Below are 24,781 nucleotides of genomic sequence, written 5' to 3'. Positions count from 1 at the left end.
TTCCTTCTTTATAAAATGCCTAGTTAGATTACATGATCTCTGTTTCCTTCCAGCTCTAAATTCTCTTCGAGGAGAAGACAAAAGAAACGTTTACCTACCACCACCAAGGTGGGTGCTGTGAGATGATTGGAACCTCCTCTGGCCACTCACTCCCACATTGCACTTCGAACTTCATAAAGGAAGGCCTTGCCTTGATTATAATAACCCTTGCTGGTTGCAGTACCGGCTTACCTGTATGCTGCCCTTGTTCAGCCCCTAATGGACTCAACTATGTTCCTTTGCCCCCCTCCTGCCCCATTCACACATTGGTTGGTAACAGTCACAAAGACACAGACTTTACCCTCTAAGGGGAAAGAAGGCATCACTCAGGTCTCTGAAACCCTTTGAGAGGGTCTACAAATTCAAAAGCAGTTTTTATTTCCAATAATGGTAAAAATGTCTATAAATATAACCCAGATAAACAAAAGCTCTTTGGAGAGATCCTCAATCATTAATAGGACGAAGATACTGAAAACAAAAGTTTGAGGACCACTGTCCGGGCTACGCGCTGCTTCAGGGACAAGAGGCTACTGATCCGGTGGGATTAAGGGGTTAGTAAAAGGGATTAAGCGGACTGAGGTTTCGAGGACTGTTTTCCCTTCCCACCTGGCCTGGCCGATGGCATCAATCAGCCCACCAACAAGCATTTATTAACCTTCTGTGTGTCAAGCGCGGGGGTAGATGCTGAGGATGGCAAGAGAAAGTTAGACCGTCCCCCGGAGGAACACACAGAGGGACGCGGCACGGAGCGCCCGCTGCTCGGCTTTCAGCTGAGAAACCTTTATCTAGGGCGCCGTCCAGGAAGGCAGCCGATGATAGGGAGGGAAGCTCGGGTCATAAGGAGGGAGTCATCTGCATAAAGACGATAAGAAAGCCCGGGTGAGCCGATCAAGTCACAGTAGGGAAAGGCCCAGCACTCGCAGGAGGCCCTTCCCGACGAGCGGGCTATGGAGAGAGGGCCCAGAAAGGAGCCCAAGCAGCAGCCGGACAGGTGAGAGGAGGAGGGGGAGGGCGCGAGAGACACGGCCGGGGGCAGGGAGCCGAGGCGCGGAGAGGGGCCGCTCCGGGATGGAAGGACTGCTCCACGCCAGCGGCCGGCGGGGTCCCCGGGGCCAAAAAGGCTAAGGACGGAGAGGGGACGTCCGCCCCACCCGCGGCAGCTTGGGGCCGAGAAATCCGCACTGAGGGAACGCGAGCCTAAATGAGTGTTGAACTGAGTGGAAAAGGACCGGAAAATGCAGGACGCGGCGGCCGTGGCCGAGGGCCGCGGGCTGGGCTGGGCGGGCCCGGAGGGAAAGACACCCAGCCAGTTTGCCCAAGAACTTCGGGCTCTCCTGCGGCTAAACCTTCGGCGTCCTCTCGGAGCTCCGCCGGGACCTATAGGAGTCAAGACTCCTCGCCTCGCTCCTCCCTCTCTCTCCGCCTGCTGCTCCCTCCCTCTCCGCCTGCTCCTCCCTCCCTCTCCGCCTGCTCCTCCCTCCCTCTCCGCCTGCTCCTCCCTCCCTCTCCGCCTCGCTCCTCCTTCCCCTCCCTCCTCCCTCTCTCTCCGCCTCGCTCCTCCTTCCCCTCCCCTCCTCCCTCTCTCTCCGCCTCGCTCCTCCTTCCCCTCCTCTCCTTCCTCTCTCTCCGCCTCCTCCTTCCCCTCCCCTCCTCCCTCTTTCTCCCCCGCCCGCCCGCCCTCATACCCGCCCTGTCGGAGGCCTGGGGTTTCTGTCCCACGGAAGCCACCGTAGTGGGCGTTGTTGCTTCTTTGGGGCCGGGGACGGAGTGAAGGAAGGTGGGTTGAACTAAGAGGGGTGGGGATTGGACCAAGGCTCGCGGGGATAGGCGGAGCTTAAAGGCAGAGGTCAAAGGGCAGTAAATAGTGGTGATGTCAGGCGGGCAAGATGGCGGAAGGGTGAGATTTCCCCATCCCGGCGCCGGGGCCCAGGGTCGGGCGGGGAGGCTGAGACGGAGGGCGGCGTATGGAGGCCGGAGAGGCCCAGTCCGTGGTCTCTGGAAAAGAGGCCGGGCCGGGCCGGGCGAGGGGCGCTCGGAGCCAGGAGGAGTAGAGAGTTCTGAGAAAGGGAAATCATGGCCAGGTTTAACGCCCCCCCCCCGCCTGCCCCGCCCACCCCAGCTTCGGGCTCTGCCCCGTCCCCCCGGCTGCGCGTTCGCATCTCCCCCCCATATTCCTGTCCCCTCCCCCCACTATTCCTGACCCCTAACACCCCTCCCCCCCGGCGCGGGGAATCTTCATCCCCGCCCCTTAGCAATTTTTACCTTCCTCTGATTCCTTAAAATGTTCCCATGCCCCGGCATTCCCGTCCTCCCAGTCCCAGGGGCGCTCCTTTCCCAGTACTCCCGCCCCCTAAATCCGGGGAACGTTCGCCCCCCAGCGTTCCTGCCTTCCCGAGGCCGGGCCCCCCTGTGCCGCTTCCCCATTCCCCCCTCGCGCGGTCCCGCCTTCCTGCCCCGTTCCCCAAGCCCTCGGAAAGTCTGTGGGATGGTCACCCCCGTTTCCGTTCTCTCCCAAGTCCGGGGCTGCCTCTCCTGGGCTTCGCCCCCTCTCCCCGCGCTCCCCTTTCCCGGGCACGGCCTATGGAACGTTCCTCTCCTCCGTGTTCTTGCCCCCCCCCACCTGCCGAAGCGCCGGGCCCCCCGCCCCCGCAGGCGGCCCCCCCCCCAGCTCGTCTCCGGCCGGACCTAACCCCAGACTTGCTGCTTCCCTTCTCAAGCTGTGCCTGTTTCTTCCCCAGGGAGGATGGAGGCTGGTGGAGGAGCTGGCTGCAGCAGAGCTACCAGGTTGTCAAAGAGAAGGTAAAGGGGGCCAGGACCCTCCCCGCTTCTGGACCGCAGTTGTGGAGAGCCTTGGACTCTTCCTTCCCTACCGGGAGGAAGCTCTGGCCCAGTTGTAGCACATGTGTAGCTGATAAGCCATTTAGTGTTTCTGAATCCAAAATCTTGAGCCCCACAACAGTCCTATTTGACATTGCCCCATTTTATAGAGGAGGAAGGAGCCTGAGAAAAGGGAAGTGACCTGCGATGATTACATGGCTGGCAAATGGCAGGTTGTATGATTTTTTTTGGCATGAGACAACCATTTCCCTTTTCCTCATCTGTAAAATAGGGGGATGGACCGGGTCATCTGACAAATTCTGATTGTGATTCTGCAAGTTATTCGTGGCCCAGTGTGCTGTGCTAAGCATCGGGGCATACAGAGAGCAATGATTGCCATTCCTCTCAAAAAGTTGACTGAAAAGTTACGAGAAACAACAAAAGCATCCTGTGGCATGTGCCCAGGACCAGCTGTAGGACCAGAAGGCAGTAAATATGACTAGGGGTAAACAGAACTGGGGTAATCAACAAAGGCCTCTTAGAAGAGGCGAAACTTGAGTTTGTCCTTAAACATTGGATAGGCTTCAGATTAGGAAAGAGACATAAGATGAGCATTTTTTCTTTTTAATAATGATAATAGCTTTTTATTTTTCAAAATACATGCAAATATAGTTTTCAGCCTTCACCCTTGCAAAACTTGTGTTCCAAATTTTCTTTCTCCCTCCTGTCCTCCTCTCCTAGACAGCAAACCATGTGATAAAGGTTAAACATGTGCAGTTAGAAGAGCATCTTAGGTAGAGACCGAGTATGGGTAAAGGTAAAAAAATAAAAATTAAAACAAAAGCCAGGAATGAGTCTGACATGTTCCTGGAGTAGTCAGTGGGCCAGTCTGTCTGGAGTGGACCATTTTTATGAAAGAATAGCAGGGAGCAAATATTGAATAGATGGAATGATAGGGGTTAGAACTAGGATTATACCTTGTACATCATCTAGTCCTCTCATTTTACAGCTCCCTAAGGAAGCTGATATCTGAACCTGGGTCCTCTGACCCCAGCTGCCTAGTGGCACTTGGGAGACTTGAAGTAGAAGAAGGAAGACCCCCGAGTTCAAATTTTACCTCAGACAATTGATTAGCTGTGAGACCTTGGGCAAGTCACTTTAAAGTCTCAGGTTTTTCATTTTAAAATGAAGATTATATGTATAGAAGAATTGCACATGTTTAATACATATTGGATTACTTGCCATTTAGGGGAAGGAGGGGGAAAAGGGAGGGGAAAAATTTGGAACCCAAGGTTTTGCAAGGGTGAATGTTGAAAATTATCCATGCATATGTTTTGAAAATAAAAAGCTTTAATTTAAAAAGGGGAGGGGGACAATTATAATCACAGCTACTTCCCAGAATTATAGTGAGAATCAAATGAAATATTTATAAGGGTAGTATCTGGCACATACTAGGAGCTACATAAATGTTGTTCCCTTCTTCCACTTCTTGACACTGCCATGTTATGCTTGGGATGCTAAGTGGCCCAATAATATGTACACTAATGCCATTCCAAGATACTTTGTCAAAACTAGCTTCTGAGTTGACTATATGAAGTTAATTACTGTTTACTTAGGCAGGAGACGGGTAAGACCAGTTTTGTTTCTCCAAAACAGGTTTTACTTCCTGGGAGCAGGTAGCTTTTTGTTTGACTTGACTAAGTCTTTAGAGCATTTGTAATTGGTAAAGTGACCTTTGGCATTGATCCAGCCCAGTCCTTGATTCTGTACTGAGCTATGTCTGCTACTCTGGAGGAATGAATGATAGGTTTTAATTTATAATAGGAGCCTCTGAGGTGCTTCCTTCCCATTTAAGAACATTTCCTGGAGATTGTGAAAAGCTGTAGTTCATTTGTGCAGCAGCAGGGTAGGTAGGTTGTTAGTGTCTTTAGCTGTCTCTCTTGCCCTTGCCCCCTGTCCTGAGCACTGTGGTGAGTACAGAGAAGACTTTGTGCTCTACCCTTAAGGAAGTCCTGATTTGAGATGAGAGACGTCATATCCATTTGAGGATACAGAGTGTATCCTGAGGGAAGAGTTTCTAGAAAACCCAGTTGAGTCCTTCAGAGTCTGTGAAATAAATGTAAATTATTGTAGTCTTACCTAATTACATACATAATTTCTACAGAAATTATGGAATAAAGGAAATAGGTACATGTTAGAATTCCTCCTAGAAGGCTTCATGAAGGTTGAGTACATGGAGCTGTTGAGGTTACAGGCTGCAATTAGACTCTTCCTATACCAAGCCATCAGAACAGTGGGTTTAGCCTCCAAGATGATGGGTTATGGGTGAGACCCCAAAAGTAAATTGGGATTAAAGGCCAGTCAGGGGACAGCTAGATGGTGCCGTGGATAGAGCAGTGGTCCTGAAGTCAGGAGGACCCGAGTTCAAATCCAGCCTCACACCTAACACTTCCTAGCTGTGTGACCCTGGGCAAGTCACTTAATCCCAATTGCCTCACTTAAAAAAATATATGTAAACATAGACCTCCAAATCAAAGGGCAAAAGATTATATTTTGCTTCTAAGAGAAGGCTAAATTCCTAGTGGAGTTAGTAAGGAAACGGCTTTTTAGCATTTAACAAGAGAACAAGAAATTCCCTAGTGAAACGTACAATTAATCAGGAGGAAGACGTTATTAAAGAGAAAACACCTCATAGAGAAGTTACTATTATAAGGAGTACAATGGCAGACTAATCCTAAAAGAGAGTTAGCATCTTATAAACAGTTACTGTAGGAGCAGATCTTTGGTAAAGAACCTCCAGCTGGGGTAATCAAAAATCCACTTGAACTAAAGGCCTACTCAAGAAAAAAAAAAGCCTACTTCAGCTTGAGATGATCCCATCTAGGCCCCTCCCTGCTTGCCTCAGAAAGTATTATAATCCTATCTGTACTTCAGGCTTTCTCTGCTAATGCCCACTTTGATACCCAGCACCTCATCAGAACCTGGTTTGAAATGAGAAGGAAATATGTGGAAATAGTGAAGGGAGAGTTGGGAGGTGAAAGCTTGAGGTCTAAGGGAATCCCTTCCTGCGGGCAATGTGATGTAGTAGGAAGACTCCTGGACTCCTTTTGAACACTTAGCTTTGTTTAACAGCCAGGTGACTTCCAACTAGTCACTTTTTCTTAATAAGCTTGTCTAATTGCTTTTTTAAGAATCAATATAAAATCATAAACAACATTAAGAATGCATGTCATTATAATCAGTCATTATTATTCATTTGATTAGAGCTTGTTTCCAAGACAAGGTATTAGATAATAGAGAAACCTGATTGTGTGAATTTGGATTTTGATATGAGCTTGGAATTGTAGTCTTCTGAAAATTGCCTCTGATATCTAAGTTCTAGTTTGAATTTTTGCTAGCTTGATTTGGTTAGTGAGCTCAGTGTTCAGGTGCAGGAGTGTTTGGGAAAGTGGTCATTTGGGTCACGGTGGGTAAATTTGAGGGGAAGGGAGAAAAAAGTAGAGACCCAGCAACTTAAACTCTGTAGAAGTTGACCTTTGGTTTCCCACTCCCCGCAGTCCACAGAAGCCCTAGAATTCATGAAACGCGACCTTACTGAATTCAGCCAAGTGGTCCAGCATGACACAGCCTGCACCATCGCAGCCACTGCCAGTGTGGTCAAGGAAAAGCTGACTGTGAGTATCTTTGAGGCAGAGCCAACTGCACACCTCCCCTTGGGGAAGCTGCTGACCCTACAGGTAGGGGGGACTCGCTATCCCGGGACCTCACCTCATTTGGTACCACTGAGCCATTCCCTTATTCTCACCTTACTTTGTGGCCTTATGCCTCCAATTGCTCCTGTGTGCCCCTTGGGCCACATGCCCATTCTCTAAGAAGTCCTTGTTCTTGTTGTTGGTAAGATATTGGGTGTTTGTTAATTTGTGAGCAAAATTTCTGGGCTTCAGGATGGCTTGGAAGACAGTTGGAGAGGCCTAGAAATGTCCTTCCGCCCTTCCTCCCCAAGCAGTTGTGACCTGGCTTACCTTGAAGTTAAACCCATTACTTGTGATTGGCTCCTTGGAAGCTCTTGCACAAACCCCTTAGTCAACCCTGAGCCATGCATTTCCTCTCCCTTGTTCTCTTATGCCCTTTCTTTCCAGTCTTCACAGTCCCAGGGTGGTCACCAAGCCCCTGACAGGAAAGGTGACTGGGCTGAGTTGGTGTCCAGTACTCTTCATTCTTTCTGTGCCTCTCATTCATTCATTTGCAAAACAAAACATCTCTACTTTTCCTTTGATTTCTTTGCAGACTGAAGGTTCTTCAGGAGCAACAGAGAAGATGAAGAAGGGACTATCTGACTTTCTCGGAGTGATCTCAGACACGTTTGCCCCTTCTCCTGACAAAACCATTGATTGTGATGTCATTACCCTGATGGGCACACCTTCAGGAACAACCGAACTTTATGATAGTGCCAAGGTATGTGTCAGATCACCCCAGGAATCCCAGAGAACTCTATGTGGAGTCAGTATGTGTGGAGGAGAGAGGGGAGACATGGGAGAAAGAAATGGCATCTCCCCTCAGATAAAACAATGTCTGGCAGGGCCTTGCTCCATGGGACCTTGATGGGAATGTCAAGCTTCCCATTCCTATGGCCTTTCAAGATTTACAGCATACTTTCCTCACAACCACCCTCAAAAGCAGGGAATAAAAGAATCATTCCTATTTTGCAGATGAAGAAACTGCATCTGCCAGAGGTTAAATGACTTATCAAAGATGGAGACATTGTTACTGACCTTAGGGAGTTCCTGCTACAAGAGAAAACAAATAATACTCTGAAAAAGGGTGATAGGGGTCATAGTTGACATTTCTATCTTACTTTGGTTACAAGCTACTTTATGTGAATTAGCCTATTGAATTCCCAGAGCAACATGTTACCAGGAAGAAGTACTCCTATTTGGATGGATTGGTAATGGCTCAGGAGTCAGCCCTCCTTTCATCAGAAGATCATAGTAAATCATGGGTGTTTCTTGCCCTCTATGGCTTCCTGTGGATCTTTGTCAGAGGGTACACTCAACATGCTGGGGACCTTTTCCAGGCCAGATAGTTGGACTTAACCTATAAGCTTAGAATATTTTTTGTATGTTTATATATAGTAAAACCATTCTTAGCTCTCTGGGCTGCACAGAACCAGGTGGGAGGCCACATTTGGCCACCAGTGGTAGCTTACCATTTACTCTGCTCATTTTATTGATAAGGAAAGCAAGTGTCAAAGTGAGACGGATTCCCTAAGACTACCTAGCTGGTAAGCAGGGAAGCCAGGATTCAAACCAACATGCAATGTATTTTTTTCTTTATTTATTGTTATGTGTTTGATAGAGCAATGTATTTAAAATTTAGAAATGAAATTTGACCTAAATTTAGAAATTTAGGAATCAGACAAACCAAGAGTGCTGTAAGTGATTTGCTCAGGAAATTCACACAGCTAGTAAATATCCGAGTCAATATTTGAATAAATGCTGTGCTATGTAGCCACCTCTCAGGAGCTTTTTTAGAATAAAATAGTGTCTGTAGTGATCTTGATTCCAGTAGCTCCTCATTCCTCAATAAAAATCCAATTCCTTTATCCTGGAATTCAAGTTAGATTTAATTTGTAAGGATATACTGACTGCTGGGACAGACAGCCTGGTAGCATGCTAACACCAGAGCTTCCTTTAGACTAAACCAAATCAAGAACAATAGCTCTGGCCCCATGCTGTGTATGTTTCCACATTCCCACTTAATATATTGGACAGTGACTTGAGGACATAGCTAGTGGGAGTAATGTCTTCCCAGCTTGTCATTCAAAAGTCCCAAAGCTCTTATGCTTAAAAATCAGTCCTTAGGTGCCTCCCTGTCTTAAGTTTAACCCCTTTGAAGGTTCAATTCCTCACTTGTCACTTAGCATTAATAATCCAGGAGTATACCATCTAAAGACTAATTACTTCAAGGGTCTGTGATTTCACTGGTATGGCATCTCCTGATCCCAATCACAGTCTCCACACTCTTGTAAAGGATCTTCCTGAATCTCTGACTGAACAAAATTCAGCCCCCGCTGAACCAGCTTATCCTATGATGTCTGACAGAGTCCATGACCACATCCTTGCCGAAGCCTCTGAGACTTTGGGCAAATCAGAGGCACAGTGGCCCTCTGGTAGAAGGGCAGTTAGGAGTTTGTGGCACAGACGCTTGGATGAGGGGCTGGGCATCTTGGTCAGGACGATTTTGGGTAGGCTATACAAACTCTTGCTGGGCAGGCTCCTGGGCAGCCTTCAGAATCAGTCACATATGCTGCCCATCACAGATTACAGAAGGTTTTTCCACAATGGCTTTGGTAGATGAACAATGGGAGCAGTACTGTTCCCATCCCCTTTTCTCAGATGAGGGAACTGAGACTCGCAAGAGGTGAAGTGGGAATGCCAAAACCAAGGCCTTCTAACCCCCATGGTCAGAGGGTGGATTTGCCTCCACAGTCTTACTTGCTAACCCAGGGCCTCCCTGGAGAGTCAGAGAAAGCCTGCCAGAACTTTCTCATGGATGCTCAGTGGAGAATGGAATATATGTTTCCTGAATGGTGGGTTTCCAGAGGAAGCAAGAAGCAGACAGTCGCAGTTTTTCAGGGAAGCTGGAGGGGAATTGCCCCGCTCCCCTCTGAAGCTTATCTCATACCCTGTGCTCTTTGTGTCTTGTGCCAGGCTCGTCTGTATAGCCTACAGTCAGACCCAGCAACGTACTGTAATGAGCCTGATGGTAAGTAAAAAGTGAGGGGGGCATGGGAGCTGCAGTGGGGCACCCCCTCCATATGCCCTATATAGAGATGGAGGAGCCAGTGTGCTGGCTGGAACTGGCTTCCTATGCCCACATTGGTGACCAGCTCTGCTGCTCACTGCTCTGGAGCTCTTCCTCCAAGTCATAGGATCATGGACCCAGAGCAGTGGGATAGCATGAAAAGAGTTTGGATCCCTGCTCAGTCTTTTACTGCTCAGTGAACTTTTGCAGGCCTCAGTTTACTCATGTCTAAGAGAAGGAGTTGGACCAGATGGCCTTCCTCTGGTTTGTGATCCCAGAGGTGACGCAGGCCAACCCTCATTTTGTAGAAGCAGGAATGCTCATTAAAACACCACCCACTAAGGAAATTTACTCAGTTTCCTTCTCTTCCTTTTCACCCCTAGTCCCATGAACAATAAAGGCCAATTTTAGATCTCCTTCCCTGCCTGTGTTTGCAGCTCTCTCAGACCCTTAGCATCTAATCCTGTGTTATGTCTGGGTCTATCTCCTTACTTGACCAAAGGGGATCTTTAGTGAAATTTAAGCTCTATGAGGGCATGTTGCATTGTATCATCCTGTATCTGTCCCATTGCAGGGCCTCCAGAGCTATTTGACACCTGGCTATCTCAGTTCCATTTGGAGGAAAAGAAAGATGAAATCTCCAATCTGCTCATCAGCAGCCCCTCCATCCGGGCTCTCTATACTAAGATGGTGAGGAGCCCTTTGCATTGGGATTGAACGTGGCCAGTCCAGCATAGGAGGTTCCTGGGCAGCCAGTACCAGAGCTAGCTGAGCCAGGTGTCAGGGAACCATGGCTGGGAGCATGGACTGGAACCAAGGGGCATAATCATTGTGAGCCAGACAGAGGCTATTGCCTTGCATCCACTCAGCAAACTCTCAGCCCCTTTGTACAGAGACTTGATCTAAGTGCCAGGGGAGTCACAAAATGCAAGTCAGACATTGACCGTCTTCTCATAAGCTCATAATCTAGTATAGGGACCTGTGATTCACAGTATTAGGTGAGTGCATTAAGGAGTATAAAACAAAATGAAGTCAGAGATGGCCAGTGGAGAAGGGGAATCAAAGAAGACTTCATGGAGAAGGCAGCATTTTAATTAGGTTTGAAGCATCTTACAGGCATTATGCAGGTGAGGAGAAAAGTATAGGGCACATTGTGGGGATAGTGAACTGTCTGATTTGGCTCTATTGCCCATCTTTGACATCTATTATGTCTCCTGGATGCACTTTTATATAATGTAAGGCTGGAACATGACAATAAGTATATGTTGAAAGTTAAGGTGTGCAAGAGTTTAGAGGAAATTGAATATCAGATATGAAGTTTTCATCTTGACTACATGAGAACTAGGGAGCCAGTGAAAATGTGTGAGCAGAAGAGTTTCATGATCTGATATTTGTAACAATGCCTGATTGAGAATGAAAGGACTCCTCCAAGGGCTTGATGAAATTTCTCCTCTCCAAATGAAATGTTTAAGGAGTTCCACATTGTTTTAAAGCTTGCTGACAGGTATTGCCTGGTACAAAAGGAGGGTGACAGCCCAAAAGAATCTTGGTACATCATACAGCCTCTTCCCCTGTGATACAGACTTTAATGTTTCTCTAGGTCCCAGCAGCTGTTTCCCACTCAGAATTCTGGCACCGATATTTCTATAGGCTCCACCACTTAGAACAGGTATGTCCGTCCCTCCCTTCCAAGGGTGGTAGGCAGAGTATTGGTGGGTTAGGGAGAAGGGAAGAAAGCACTGGGGGGAAGGCATCTTGATCCCCATCTGTCTCTTCTCTTTTTCTAGGAAGAGGCACGGAGGGATGCTCTAAAACAACGGGCAGAACAAAGTGTCTCTGAGGAACCAGGCTGGGAGGAAGAGGAAGGTAAATGAAGAAGGGCTATGTGACCAGATGTGCCACTTGTCTGTAGTTAGACGCAAACACTAGGCATTTTGCTGTGCCGTACTGAGGTGCTATTGTTCCTTCTTTAATTCACAGTGTACCAACTGTGCAAAGAGCCACGAGCTTCCCAGAATTTTTAGATGAGACATAATCTCTACCCTCAAGGAATTTACATTTCATTAGGAGACCATGGTGAGATATTACGTGACCAGTGTAGGGCCGAGGTGCCAAGGGCTGTTTGAGGTCTGAGGGCCAGACTGGGTGGCTGGCTCCCTGGAGGAGACAGTGTTTGAGTTTGGCTTTAAAGAATATATGGGAACTCATCAGGTGAAGAAGAGGATGAGCGGCTTCTCAGCAAATTTGAATAGAAGACATAGGATTATAGCAGATGCTTTCTCTAAAGTCCATGCTGGATCCGTGTTAGTTACATGCTGGGACCCTGTTCAGTCACATTGTCAACCCCTTCTTTTCCCTCTCCATTTCCCCACATAGAAGGACCCTTGGCAACAGCTCAGCTGAATGAGCAATCCCAAGAAGAGGGAAAAGCTGCCGTATTAAGCCCTGCCTCGGCTGCGAAGGGCCAGGCCAGCAGTCCTCAGAGTCCTTCTGAGGAGAGTCTGGGAACTTTGGCTTCCCCCTCAGCAGAGGTCACCCCTTCAGAAAGCAGCGAGAGCGTCTCCCTTGTGACCCAGGTCATCAATCCTGCTTTTACACCTGAAGCCCCAGCACCGGTGCAGACAGCCCCTGCTAAGGACCTCTCCCAAAAGCTTTTGGAAGCTACTTTGGAAGACCAAGTTCCCACAGCTGATACAGGAGAGACGGGCCCACCTCCCGTGGAACGGCCCAAGCCTTCAGCCCCTGCTGGGCGTCCAAGCAGCTCTGAGCCCAAGCCAGTTATCAGAGTAGAGACTCTGAGAGAGGAGGGACCAACAGACTTACGGGTGTTTGAATTGAACTCAGACAGTGGGAAGTCTACACCTTCCAACAATGGCAAGAAAGGTGGGTCTCACAGGCCTAGGAGGGAGTGGGGGGGGGGGGTATTGGGAGTGTCTTTGAATCTTACTGAGCCATCCTTCTTTATTAGGGGCAGATCCCAGCTGCCTCTTACTGGCTTTGATCAGTTCTCACTGACCCTGGGCTGGGAGCTCTGACTTGGCAGCATCTGTAATGGTATCAGCTGCGGTGATAATGTTATAAGGCTGATAATCAAGGATAAGGTGACAAAAGAAAAGGATTTAGCCAGGAGTCACCAGATTTCATGGTGCATTCAGAGCTAAACAGCCCTTCTAAGGGATACCAGTCAGAATCGGGAGCTTGCAGGGTAGCTGAGGTCAAATGGGCTGTCTGTCTCTCCCACTAGTTAATGTGTGAATTCAGATGCTTGCTCAATAGTACCCTGTACTCTGTTCAATCTCGCAGTACAACAAAAGTTTAATTCCTTCCAACTCTAAATTCTACCATCCTAAATTTGTAGAAGGAAGAGATGATGTAAGAGTAACAGTAACATTTCAATAGCAATATAAGAATAATTTGGGAAAATTACAGGTGGTATGAAACTTTAGCTTCAAGAATAGTGTAATTTGCCAAGAAGAAGTGAAGGTGTTTTAAACTGGAGGAAGGTCCTGACAGAGAAGGGGGTAGAAGCCGGAGGACCACATTTGGGGAAACAGTGAAGAGATCAGCCCATGAAAGGCAACAGCATGCCCTAGGGAAAAGGATACTAGTTCAGGAGTCAGCTGCATCTCTGGCACTGACTGACTTCATAGGATTCTAGTCCCCTTTGTGGGCCTGTTTTTTCATATGTAAACAGAGTTTCAGGCTATGGCCACAGGATCCCAGGACTTCAGACTTGGGAGAGATCTTGGTAACTATCTTAGTGACTCGTATCTGCAAAAGACTTCCCCTACAACATATACAAGTGGGCATCCTTATATTCGGGAAGAAGTTCCCAAAATAGCCCAGCTCAAACCATTTCGGGGATCTTAGAATTAAGTTCTTTTCTCACACTGAGCCTCAGTTTATCACTTTGCAGTTTCACTTGATAGTTCCTAGTCTACCTCTTAGTATTTAATATTTTGCAGACCTTAAAGTCCTATATAAATGCTAAAAATCATTATTATTATTATTACTATTATCCTCTGGGAGATAATGGTCCTTCAGATATTTGAAGACAGTTATCATGTTTGCAGAAGAAATCTCTTCATCAAACTAAATATCCTTAAGAAATGAACTTGAGGGGCAGCTAGGTGGCGCAGTGAATGGAGTCAGGTTCAGATCTGGCCCCCAACCATTACTAGCTGCATGACCCTGGGCTAGTCACCTAATCCCAATATCCTCAAAAAAAGAAAAGAAAGTAGCTCAAGGCCCTTTACCACCTTGGCCATTCCTTCTGGTTGCTTTTCTTTCTAAAACATGACCAGGACAGAATACAGAATTACAGATGTGGCTACTCAGGGCAGAGCAGAGGGGATGAAGGGACCGCCCCTTCTTCCTTCCTGAAATGAGCTTTCTTCCTTCTCAAAGCTTTGTGAAGGTCTGGGAGCCTTCTATGTGCCAGGCACCATGCTAAGTGCTGGCGGTGCAAGGACAAGCAAGAAGAAAGAGAATCCCTGTCCTGCCAGCATATGAAGGGGGGAGGGGAAGCAGCACAGCCAGGGGAGGCGAGAAGCAGGGACGGGGGAGCCAGGGCCGGATGCTGGAAAGCTTTGACTGGCTGCCCGGAGGATGTTTCTGGAGGCGGGAGGGAACAAAGAAGCTCCAGGGAGGGCTGCCCTAGGCTGTGGACAGAAAGGAATGGAGGGTGCTGGGGTACTGGAGCCCTCTCTGTCTGGGCCCTCAGAAGGGCCCTCAACAGGCCTACAGCTCAGCAGCTGGGCCCAGGGGGCTTGGTTGGGCCTTGCCAGGCTGCGCCTTAACTCAGTGTCCACATCATCTGCCGGTATAAAACAAGCTGGTTGGTTTTGTCGCGCACCCCCCACCACCACCACCAAGAGTGCAGCCACCAGGTGGCGCCAGAGGACCCAGAGCTGGGCCTGGAGTCGGGAAGATTGAGTTTAGATTTCATTTCAGATCCTTACTGTGGGCAGGTCTGCCAGCCTCAGTTTCCTCAACTCTAAAATGGGGGTAGCAATAGCGTTCACCTCCCAGTGGTGTTGTGAAGATCAAATGGGCTCTTTGTAAAGCGTTTAGCACAGTGCCTGACAGCTTAGTCCTGTGGAAACGCTTCCCCCCAAGAGTCTGATGTCGGTTCCCTGATCTCCCCTTTTCTCTATCTCAAGGCTCATGAAATGACTGCCTTTATTCCTCTGGGGAATTGTGTGAGGGATGAGGCAGATTGCCATAGAAGAGAAAAGGCTGGGTTTTTTCAGGAGATCCGGATCCAAATTCTCATGGCTATTTGCTAACATTGAGCAAATTAATTCACTTCTCAGAGGTACATTTTCTTTATTTGAAAAACCAGTGTCTTGCATTTAATGAAGGTTCTGTCTAGCCCTAAGTCTTTGGTGATCCTGTGATGAAACCTCTTAAAATCTTTTCTAGCTTTAATATTCAGCAAACATTGAGTCATAACTGTGTGTAAGACTTAGCATTGCAGACACCCAATCAGCTCTTGGGGAATCTCCAGTCTGATTAAAGGTCCCCAAGGGATGCTGCTAGAAGGGAGCAAAACTAGAGAGCAAAGCAAAGTGCATGGAGAAATCACTCAAGGGAGAAGGGCTGCCTTCACCTTTGGGTAGGGGAATGGTCTCCTCGCTGGGCCATAGAGGGAAGGTCAAGAAGGGTATGGGAGGCACAGGACAGAGCTAGTCCACCAAGGGTGGAAAAGACTGCCCGAGGAAGCTGCAGCCATGTTCTGGGCAACCTTGAAGGCTAATCAGGAACTGAATTGTTGAAAAAGCTGGAAAGTCAAGCTTTATTCACTAGATAACAAGGAGCCAAAAGGGGGTACTGATTTGAGGGGTAACATCGGTAGGATCAATGTTTTTGAAAGATTCCTTTGCAGTAACATGAAAGATAGATTACAGGAAGTCCCTTGAGGGCAGCTGCTGATTTTCAGCTTTATCTCTGAAGCAGAAGGCCTTCTCTGTTCCACTCTCTTGGATCCATTGTCCTCTTCAGCCCTATCTTTCCCAAGGCCCTAGCTTTTTCTGCCTTTTTCTTTCCTAACACCCCCTGGAACCTCCATTCTCTTGCCATTATGGAAAGCTAATTCCTTTCCAAAGACACGGAATCCCTGACCACCCTTAGCAGTGCCATGCTTGTGCTCTCATGGTGTGCCACTGCTAGACCCTGGTTATACTGGAGAGGGGCCCTGTGCCAGGCAGGGTGACTAGGCCCTCACTGTTCCTAGGGAATCTTTTTATGCTTCCTCAATTCATCCACATACCAAACCCTTCTTCTCTCCTCAAGACCCTCAGAGGACCCATTCTCTGCTCATTGCCACCTTAGTTTCTGCTTTGCTGACACAATTAAAGGAACCGGGTCAACCTTTCTGAACCCTTTGGCATTAGCCTCCCTTTTCCCAGCAGCCTGCATTTTTTCAGGCTCTCCTCAGCCCAGATGCTCTCCTAGCTCACCTCTGCCCCTTTTCAGGATTTGGCTCAGCTTCCTCTTCCTCCTTCTCCTCCTCAGGACCTTTCTCTTAGCTCCTAGTGCTACTGCCCCTCCCCAGATGATTACAGCCCCTCCCCAGATGGTTACAGGAAGTTCACCTCCAGGATAAGATAAACTCCTTGAGGACACGGATTATTCATATCACCTTCCTATCTCAGGGAATGGCACCTAGGAAGCAAATTATTAGTAAAGGCTTCCCCCGTCTCATTCTGTCCTCTTCTCTTTCTGTGGGTTCAGCCAAGGCCTGTAATTGTGCTCTTGATCCAGTTTCCCTCCAGCGCCCCTGCAGTGAGTCTCATTTTTACTCTGTTTCCGGACTCTCTCCCTGCTGGATACAAATGTGTCTAGGTTTCCTCTATTCATTCACTCTTGTGAATTCACTGCCAAACTCATAGAGGAAAAAAAAGAATAACACCTATACTTGTAGCCACTTGCTTACCTCCTGCTCACCCTTTTTCACTCCCTGGCCTCCAATCCTACTCCAACTAAAACGGTTTTCTCCATGATTGTTGAATGCACTGACCTTTTCTCAATTCTCCTCGGCATATCTCTTGGTTGTGGGCATTTATTAAATATTTAATTTATTAAAACACGACACAGTCATTGGGTTAAGTCCTGAGGTTATAGAAAAAGACAAAAACAGCCTCTCCCCTCCAGAAGGTCACAATCTTAAGAGGGAGGCCTGTATGAATAGATGAAAGATAATCCTCAAGACACTATTAATAGCTAACATTTCTATAGCATTTTAAGGTTGGCAGAATGCTTTACATTAAATACCTCATTTGATTTTCACACCACCTCTGGAAGAGAGGTGCTGTTGTTCTCTCCCTTTTATGGTCTTTCTGAGATTGAGAGAGGCTGGGGACTTGTCCAGTAAGCACCTCTGAGGCAGGATTTGACCCCAGACTTCCTGATTCCAAAGTCCCCAAACTAGAAACCAGGAAAGCCTTCCTCCAAAAGATGGGTTTTGAGCTATGGAGTCCAGTCATGGTGTGATTTTTGGGAAATGCCAAGAAGGCTTATATGTCTGGATTATAGTGTGTGGAAAGAGAAATAAAGTCTCAGAAGACAAGAGGAAGAAGGTGCCTGGTTGTACAGCTTGAAGTACCAAATAGAGGATTTTATATTTTGTCCTGGTGGTGATAGGGAGTCATTTGAATTGACTAATGTGGTCAGTGATTTTTCACTTGAGAAAAATCACTCAAACTGAAGGAGAAGTGAGGAGAGACTTGAGAGCAGGAAACCAATTAGAAAGAACCACTTAGAAAGCTATTGTAATAATCCAGGAAAGAGATAATGAGGACCTGAACTAGCATGGAGAGAAAAGGGGGTGTTGTAAAGGAAGAAATGATTAGAATCCTACTTTGGACATAATTGGGTTTGAGCTACCTATTGGATATACAATTTCAGTTGTCCAAAAAGACAGGATGCCGCCCTCCTCCCCAGCTCAGAAAATAGTGAGAAAGAGCACCCCTCTTTCTGCTGAATTGTGTCCCTTCCACGGCCTTTTGTAGCAGCATTCTGCTGATTGTTCTCCTGGGTGCCTTCACCTCTTACTGGCTGACCATCTATCTCCTTCCCACTATCAGGGATATTCTCCAAGGCTGTGTCTTATTTCTATTTTTTCTTAGTGACCAGATCATCCCAGATCTCCTAAATAGTAGCTAGAACTATAGTCTTTATCTATAGTCATCTATATGCTATAGACTATAGTCTGCATCACCTGCTACACATTTCCTTGGTGTGTCCCACTAGCATTTGAAACTTGGTATGTATCAAAACAAGACTCAGTCTTCCCCCACTAAACCTGTGTTCCCCATCTTCCTCCAAAAACTTCCTTTCTGCTATCCTATCTGCTTATCCAATTTTACATCCCTAGAAGTCATTATTTACACTTTGCTTCCCCTCACTCCCCATATCCATTCAGTTGCCAAGTCTTGTCAATTCTGTCTCCACAATATCTCTCAAATTCATGTCCATCTCATTCCTGAAGTCTTCTGAGCTTGCTCAGGCTCTTATCTCTTCTTGCCTAGGCCATTACAGTGGCGTATTAGTAGTTCTGCTTTGCTACAATTCATTTTTTTTTTAGTACCTTCTCTGTATTTTCCTTATTTTTTTTTTTAGTACCTTCTTTGTACAATCCAATGGCATAGCATGTAAAGTTAGATCTATTACTTCAGCTCCAGACTTTCCCAAGCTCGAATCATATATTTCTAACTGACTGCTAGGCATATTTAGTCTGGAGAAGAGAACACTAAGACAAAAGGATTTTAAAGGATGTCATGGAAAGAGGGATGAGGCATTTTCTGGTTGGCTCCAGAAACTAGAATTAGGGGCCGATGAAGGAAGTTGGATAGAGTGGAATTTCAATCCAAAGGTCTAAAAGAAGACAGTGAGCTCTCCCTATCACCGTCCTTGTCAGCAATCTCATGGGTTGAACATGAGCTTCCTTCAAGCTCTGATATATTGGGCTTTAAGAGCCCTTGCCTAGTCCCACATTTGTGATCCCACAATTCTATTTGTATCTTACACAGGACTGAATGAATCTATAAAGTGAAAGATCTTAAAAATATTTGGTGCTTGTATTTAGAACTGGAAAGCACCTTATGGATCATGTTGTCCAAATGTTTATCATCAGACACCCAAATTCATCAGATGCTATCTGGTGTCCCCCAATTCCCCTGATATAGATGGTCAAAAAGAATAGTATTGATAATAATCACTGATATTTATATAGCACTCCAAAGTTTGCAAAAGACTTTGCATCCATTATCTCATTTGAGTTTCACAACCACCCTATGAGATAAGTACTACAAATATTATTGGTACCATTTTGCAGACCAGGAAATGGGCCAAAACAGATTGTGTAATTTACCCAAGATTACATAGCTAATGATTGAAGTGGGATTCAGACCCAAGTTCTCCTGACTCCAAACTCCTGACTAACACTAGGCTAGCTTGGTGCACCCAAGATCATTCTTGGTTGTTAGGTTGGGGAAGGTGTGCATCCCTTTAAATCTCAGAGTCCCAAAAGTCTCTAGTCCAAAAGAATGGGTTCTAAGAAATGACAAACATTGATGACTGTTCTGGGTCATTGAGGCAAGTCCCTTTAGGATAGGCTTTAGCTCCAAGCCTTCCTTTTGCCTTTGTTTTGGTTTTAGGTTCCAGTACTGACATCAGTGAAGACTGGGAGAAGGACTTTGATCTGGACATGACTGAGGAGGAGGTGCAGCTGGCTCTGTCCAAAGCTGATGGATCTGGAGAGGTGAGGCTGTGCTTGCTAGGGAAGGGCCCTCCAGCAAAAGCCAACCCACCCTCCTTTTCAGCCGCGTTCTCTTCTCCCTTCCCTGCCCACAAAGTCGGCTAACCTGGAGTTAAAGGGATGTTTCCCTGTCCATCCCTAGCATGGCAGCTAACAGCTGAGGCCACCAGAGACCCAACCCGCCTCAGAAGTCTAGCACCCTTCTCTCCTTCGTTCAGAGAGCGGCAATCTGCCCAGCGGGGGGAACGAGATGGGGCCCCGATCACTGAGCTGTCCTGCTCCCCTCCCAGGTGAATGTGGCTGACAGTGTGAGGTCTAGTGGGCTCTGTGGCACAAATGTACTTCAGGGATTCTGGCAAGAGAGGCAGGAAAAGTCAGCTGACAGATCAAGTCTGTACTGCCAGTGAGGAGGTGACAGCTTCTCAGGCCAGCCCCGATTCCTGGTCTAAAGGAGGCCCAAAGGTGCACGGCCTAGTCCCCGCAGGTGGGCAGTTTAGGGGTGGGTTGGAGTCGAAAAACTACAGATACATGGATGGTTTTTTGTTCTCTCCCCCACCCCACCCCTCTCTGCAGCTGGAAGACGTGGAGTGGGAGGACTGGGAATGAGACGGGGCTTGGAGAGAGCAGCCCCTCCATGCAGGCCCCCAGCCCCTTGTCAGCCCACTCCTGGATGGCGCCCCGGACACTTCTCCATTCACCCTGTGCTGTCTGCTCCATCTTCTGAATACAACCCACGCCCCCCTCCTGGAAGGGAGGCCTTTCCACAGGGCTCTTCCAGAAAGGACCTCCCTGAGGCCAGACCGTGTCTTGTGACCCGTGCCAATTCTCGGGGTGGGGGACACCCACCGGTACTCCCCCTCTGAAGAGCCTGTATTACTCTGCTATAACCCCACTGCCCCCGGGCAGGCCCTGCAGCGGCCGCCTCTCCACCGGCCTGCTTGTGGGGGGAGCCACACCTACAGCCACTTTGAGTCCGAGCCCCCAGTGGTGCCCTCTGCTCCCCTCCATGTCCTGTCTTTGAGCTCAAAGAGACGAAGGGACAACTTGTGAAACCCCCCGTCCTGCCTTAGGTCTACTTCCATCTCTCCCCGAGCAGCTACTTTACCTCCGTCATGTCTTTCCCCACCCTACCATAGGTGGCCTTCTTTGTCTGACTGCTGGCTGGGGGAGTGAAGGGGCTGACATTAGGACGACAACGATGTTCGCTTCTCCTCTAGGGAATGGGGGGGGGGCCATGTCCGTGTCGTAGGGGATGCCTCTTCCCTTGCCAGACCTTTTCTTCTCTGTTCAAAGGCTGGAGTGATCTTTGTCTTTCAGATTCTAAGTGAGTGCTATAGTAGAGATTGGGGACCAGTGCTGCCCCCCCATCACCACGATCCCGGTATTTCACAGTCACCCTCTCCCAGTGCCTCTTGTACAGCACCTGCTTCTCAGACCTGCGGGAGCTGGGATAGTCACAGACCTTTGGGTCTGTGAGGCCATGCTCTCCTTGCATTTCTTGCTCTGTCTCTCCTGCTGCCCAAGCCAAGAGCAGCAGCCTTCAAGCTTTTCTCTTGTTCCTTGGTTGGGGGTGGATGGACCGTCTCCAGTCCCTTTCCTTGGGACTCTAGGAAACACACCATGTGGAATGTAACTGCTTCACAAGCAGGATAGAAGGTCAGTGTCTCTGAGAACCCTTTTTCAGCCTTCATTGGGTAAGCCATGAGACCCCCTCCCTTCTCCCCCATTGCTTCTCTTTGAGGCATGTGCTGTGGGGCAGGCCCATGCTCATCTGCTCCTGCCTCCTGACAACATTTGGCTAGTGTGGATTTTTCCTCACTCCTCTGGTGTCCATGGATCTGGGGAAGGCTTCTGTGCATTCATTCTCTGCCTCCTTCTCTGGGTGGGGAAGGGCTTTCTGGGGTTCCTGAACACCCTCATGCTGCTTCCAGGCTAGTGTGTCTGACAACCAATTTAAAAGGGTCAGCGTCATGGGATAAGGGGAGGGTGGCAATCAGTCATGTTCATCAAGAAAGTCAAGTTGGGGAAAATGCTGAATCTTTCTCGGGGGTGGGGGTGGGGTGGGGGTATTCTCTTTGTAATGTTTAGTTTAACCTTTTTGGTTGTTTGTGCAATATTATATATTTTAAATTATAATGCATCTCCCCAGAGCATTTTGTAGCTGGGGGAAAAAAAAGATTCTAACAGCTGTTAGTTTTGTAATTTAAAAATCCCACAAAGAAACTTTGTCCTGAACCTTTTGCAGAGTTGCAGTTAACAGCTATTAAAGACATTCGACATTAGCCAGAGGTGTCTGGGCCTTTGTTCTTGTCACCCTTCCTGGTCATGCTTGGGGGGAAGCTATGGGCCCAGCCCTACAACAGCATTCCATTGTGGCCAGTGGTTGGACCAGAGCTCCCAATTCCCCCCCAATCTCCCACCCCTTGGCACTCTGTTTTGGAGCTAAGCTAGTACTCTGGACTGGGGACCCTGAGTTGAAGGGGACGATGGCCTGCCAGGGCCCATTCCAGCATACTGCCTAAGAGGCAGGCACCTGGCTCTCACTGAGACAAGGAGTCAAGAGGCCTTTTCTGCATTATTCCCAATGCTTCTGCTTTTATTTGGAAAGGAAGTTGCAACAACGGCGTAGATCCAATAGTTCTCCTGGTAACTTTTTTTCCTCCTCCTCCTCCCCCAGGTGTGTGCTTCTGGGATCTATTTAATTAACTTTAGTTAAACACCTGTTGTATAAAAAAAAAAAAATTCACATCGGGCATGATAAAATGGGAGGTCTGAATGAAGCCCTTGGTTCCATGAAGGTCTTTTAAGGGAAAGAGAAAGGGGGGGTGGGGATGAGTTTTATAGGATAAGCAAACGTAAAGTGTAAAATATATATCACCATTTTAGAAGCAGACTTTGGGTTTTCTTTCTCCCCTGCTTTATTGGGGAGGACTTGCTATTGCTTTTATCAAGTGTTTGCTAGCCATGGATGCCAACTAACTTCTTCGATTGAAGGCCGGAGGATCATGTCTGGTTCTAGGAGCCTCTTGAGCAGGTCCTGGCATTCAGCCGAGATGCCCAGGTGCCCAGGGAAGGACACCCCCTTCTGCTGCTGCCACAGCATCTTGGGGATGTCTGTGTCGTCAAAGGGCAGGCTGGCGCACAGCATGACATAGAGGACCACGCCCATGCTCCAGACATCACCCTTCTTGCTGTCGTGGGGGATGCCCTGCAGCACCTCTGGGGCAGCGTAGGCCGTGCTGCCACAGAAGGTCTGGCTCAGCTCCCGCCGTGTCTTGGGCAGTACCTTGGCAAAGCCGAAGTCGGTCAGCTTCAGGTTGTAGCCCTGCAGCAGGGCGTTCTCACACTTCAGGTCTCGGTGGGCCACGCCACAGCCATGGCAGTAGCGGATGGCCTCCACCAGCTGGCGGAAGAGGGCCTTGGCCCGGCTCTCGGGCAGAGGCCCACCGTGCAGCACGCAGTCAAAGACATCTCCCCCCTCGGCCAGCTCCATCACCAAGTAGGTCTTACCGTCGGCTGACTCCAGCATCTCGTACACCTGGATGATGTTCTTGTGATCCAGGCTGCGGACGATCTGGAGCTCGCGCGGCAGGAACCTCTGGATAAATTCTGTGGGGAAGGAAAGAGAAGGCTGTGGGGAGGAGCAGCAGGGCAGGACACGGAGATACAACCCCTGTCTGTCGTGTGGCCCCAACTCCATACTGTGCTTGCCTAGAGATGGGCTCTCTTCACAGCTTAGGCTTTCCTAAGCCCTCTCACATGTGGGCAGGACAGGAGTTATGCAGCCTAATCTGCAAAATGGGAGCTTCTTGCCACTCTAATAGTATGCATCTAGGAAAGCAGCATGCAGCGGATAGGCCCCACAGGAGTCCCAACTCTGCCCTAGAGCTAGCTGCGGGCGCTACTTGCCCTCTCTGGGAGTCTGTGTCTCGGCAGTAAGCTCAACAGGGGTTAAAGGTCCAGCTCTAATCATCTATGAGTCCCTGCACTTCCTACCTTACAAGGTGGTTAGGAGGATCAGCCTGGAGGGACCTTGGCCCTGGAAAGCACTTTAGAACCCGCCTGTAAAGTCCTATATAAATGTAAAGTGGTGGCATTAGCCCAATTTTTATAGAGGGGAAACTTAAAGGAGACAGTAGACTGAACCCAAGGGGGCAGGACCGAGTGCCCAGCCCACTCTTCCATTAAAGTGGCCCTGCCATCCTCGCCCTCCGATTCATTGCTTCCTGGGGCCGCCGACACCTCTGCTTCTAGGACCCGTTAGCGCACAAGGCCCTTGGCCAGGAGCCCCACACACCTGATCTGATGCACTAAGGGTCGTGCGAGCCGGAGCCGCCACCTTGGAAGGACCGAGTTACCTCGTCCCGAAACGCCCGAGCCAAACACGTGCGTGTGCCACGGAACTGCCCGAAGGGAGCCCCACCCACGCCCTCCCCAAAAGGTGGGGTGCCCCCCGCCAGACAGGAAGACCACAGTTCTAGGCCCCCCGGCTCAGCCTGGGCTGGAGGATCAGACTGCGCGCGCCACCCCTCCTCTCCCCCCCCCCTCCCGCCTCTCCCGCCCTCCGGTGGGAGTCCTCCTACCGGCGCAAATGAGGGAGAGAAGGCCTTTTCTCACCTTCTGGCCCTCCCATCTTGTCTATAATTTTAACTGCCACTTTTCTTTGATGTTTTTTGGAAAATGCTTCCTTCACTTTTGAATAGGTCCCTTCCCCAATGGTCTTGCCCAGCTGGTATCCATTGGAGAGCAGAAAGTCCTCCATGCTGTCTCTCCTCCTTCCTTCCTTCCCCGTCACCGCCTCAGCTCATCCTGCCTCTGTGAGGCAGCTCTACTCCACCATCGCCCTCGGCCCGCGCCTCTCCCCCCCAGGACTTCATCCGCAGCCGCCCCCAGCGCTAGAACATTCTCCGTCTGGACACAGCCGCGGGTGGGGGCGGGGGCGGGGGCCGGACATTTTTAAGCTAGGGCCCTGATTATGATGTAAACTGATGTGGCACAAGTGACCCGGGGGGTGGGGGGGGTATGCTGCCCCGGCTACCAAAATGGGCAGTGCCCCCCTCCCCCGCCCCCTCGGGCCCCGCATTGTCACCATCGCCCGGCCGGCGGAAAGCTGCGGCTGGGCCAGCCCGTGCCTCGGTGGGCGCCTGCAAGAGCAAGATCGCGGGCTGCCGCCGTCCAGCCGGGGCCACGAAGCGAGCCGAGTCCAGCTGCGCCGAGCCGTGCCGCGGAAACGCCTATGCCCGGCCTAGAGACTGCTCCGCGCCCCCACAGTGTGCACCGTCCCGGGCCGGCCGCCCCCGGGGCCCAGCGTCCCTCCCGCCACGACCCGCCGCGGCCCGCCCGAAGTGGCGGCCCGACCCG

At 49.1% G+C, this 24,781-nt stretch overlaps 2 protein-coding genes across 5 annotated transcripts; one reads left to right on the top strand and one right to left on the bottom strand.

Annotated features, from left to right (window-relative positions):
• The first annotated feature begins 477 nt into the window (after nt 1–477).
• On the top strand, nt 478–21,702 carry BSDC1 (BSD domain containing 1). 4 transcript variants are annotated; one of them, XM_012545981.2, is made up of 11 exons: nt 478–1,030; nt 2,778–2,838; nt 6,414–6,530; nt 7,144–7,311; nt 9,567–9,621; nt 10,235–10,350; nt 11,261–11,329; nt 11,448–11,526; nt 12,037–12,543; nt 19,320–19,423; nt 19,994–21,702. In XM_012545981.2, the coding sequence occupies exons 1-11, from the start codon at nt 987–989 to the stop codon at nt 20,024–20,026; spliced, it is 1,353 nt and encodes a 450-aa protein (XP_012401435.1). In that variant the 5' UTR covers nt 478–986; the 3' UTR covers nt 20,027–21,702. The 4 variants fall into 4 exon arrangements, with proteins under 4 accessions (XP_012401435.1, XP_031818148.1, XP_003765475.1 ...); XM_031962288.1 differs by lacking the exon at nt 478–1,030 and adding an exon at nt 1,745–1,816; XM_003765427.4 differs by lacking the exon at nt 478–1,030 and adding an exon at nt 1,840–1,936.
• A 284-nt stretch (nt 21,703–21,986) lies between these two features.
• On the bottom strand, nt 21,987–24,700 carry TSSK3 (testis specific serine kinase 3). Its single transcript, XM_031962289.1, has 3 exons — nt 24,038–24,700; nt 22,299–23,029; nt 21,987–22,140 (listed from the first exon to the last, which is right to left on the bottom strand). The coding sequence occupies exons 1-2, from the start codon at nt 24,180–24,182 to the stop codon at nt 22,368–22,370; spliced, it is 807 nt and encodes a 268-aa protein (XP_031818149.1). The 5' UTR covers nt 24,183–24,700; the 3' UTR covers nt 21,987–22,140; nt 22,299–22,367.
• Nucleotides 24,701–24,781: the final 81 nt, after the last annotated feature.

Source organism: Sarcophilus harrisii, chromosome 3 (assembly GCF_902635505.1).
Source record: "Sarcophilus harrisii chromosome 3, mSarHar1.11, whole genome shotgun sequence".
In the NCBI taxonomy this organism is placed as follows: domain Eukaryota; kingdom Metazoa; phylum Chordata; class Mammalia; order Dasyuromorphia; family Dasyuridae; genus Sarcophilus; species Sarcophilus harrisii.
The sequence above is the reverse complement of the archived record's forward strand: the minus strand, read 5'-3'. Positions and strand labels throughout refer to the sequence as shown.

What these genes read in the sequence shown, in the direction of transcription:
- BSDC1 (XM_012545981.2), top strand. Translation starts at nt 987, where the DNA reads ATGGAGAGAGGGCCCAGAAAGGAGCCCAAGCAGCAGCCGGACAG. An exon ending in GGGCTCTCTATACTAAGATG is followed by an intron (nt 10,351 to 11,260) that starts GTGAGGAGCCCT and finishes ATGTTTCTCTAG; the next exon opens with GTCCCAGCAGCTGTTTCCCA. An exon ending in TTCCAACAATGGCAAGAAAG is followed by an intron (nt 12,544 to 19,319) that starts GTGGGTCTCACA and finishes TTTTGGTTTTAG; the next exon opens with GTTCCAGTACTGACATCAGT.
- TSSK3 (XM_031962289.1), bottom strand. Translation starts at nt 24,182, where the DNA reads ATGGAGGACTTTCTGCTCTCCAATGGATACCAGCTGGGCAAGACCATT. An exon ending in CAAGATGGGAGGGCCAGAAG is followed by an intron (nt 23,030 to 24,037) that starts GTGAGAAAAGGC and finishes CCTTCCCCACAG; the next exon opens with AATTTATCCAGAGGTTCCTG.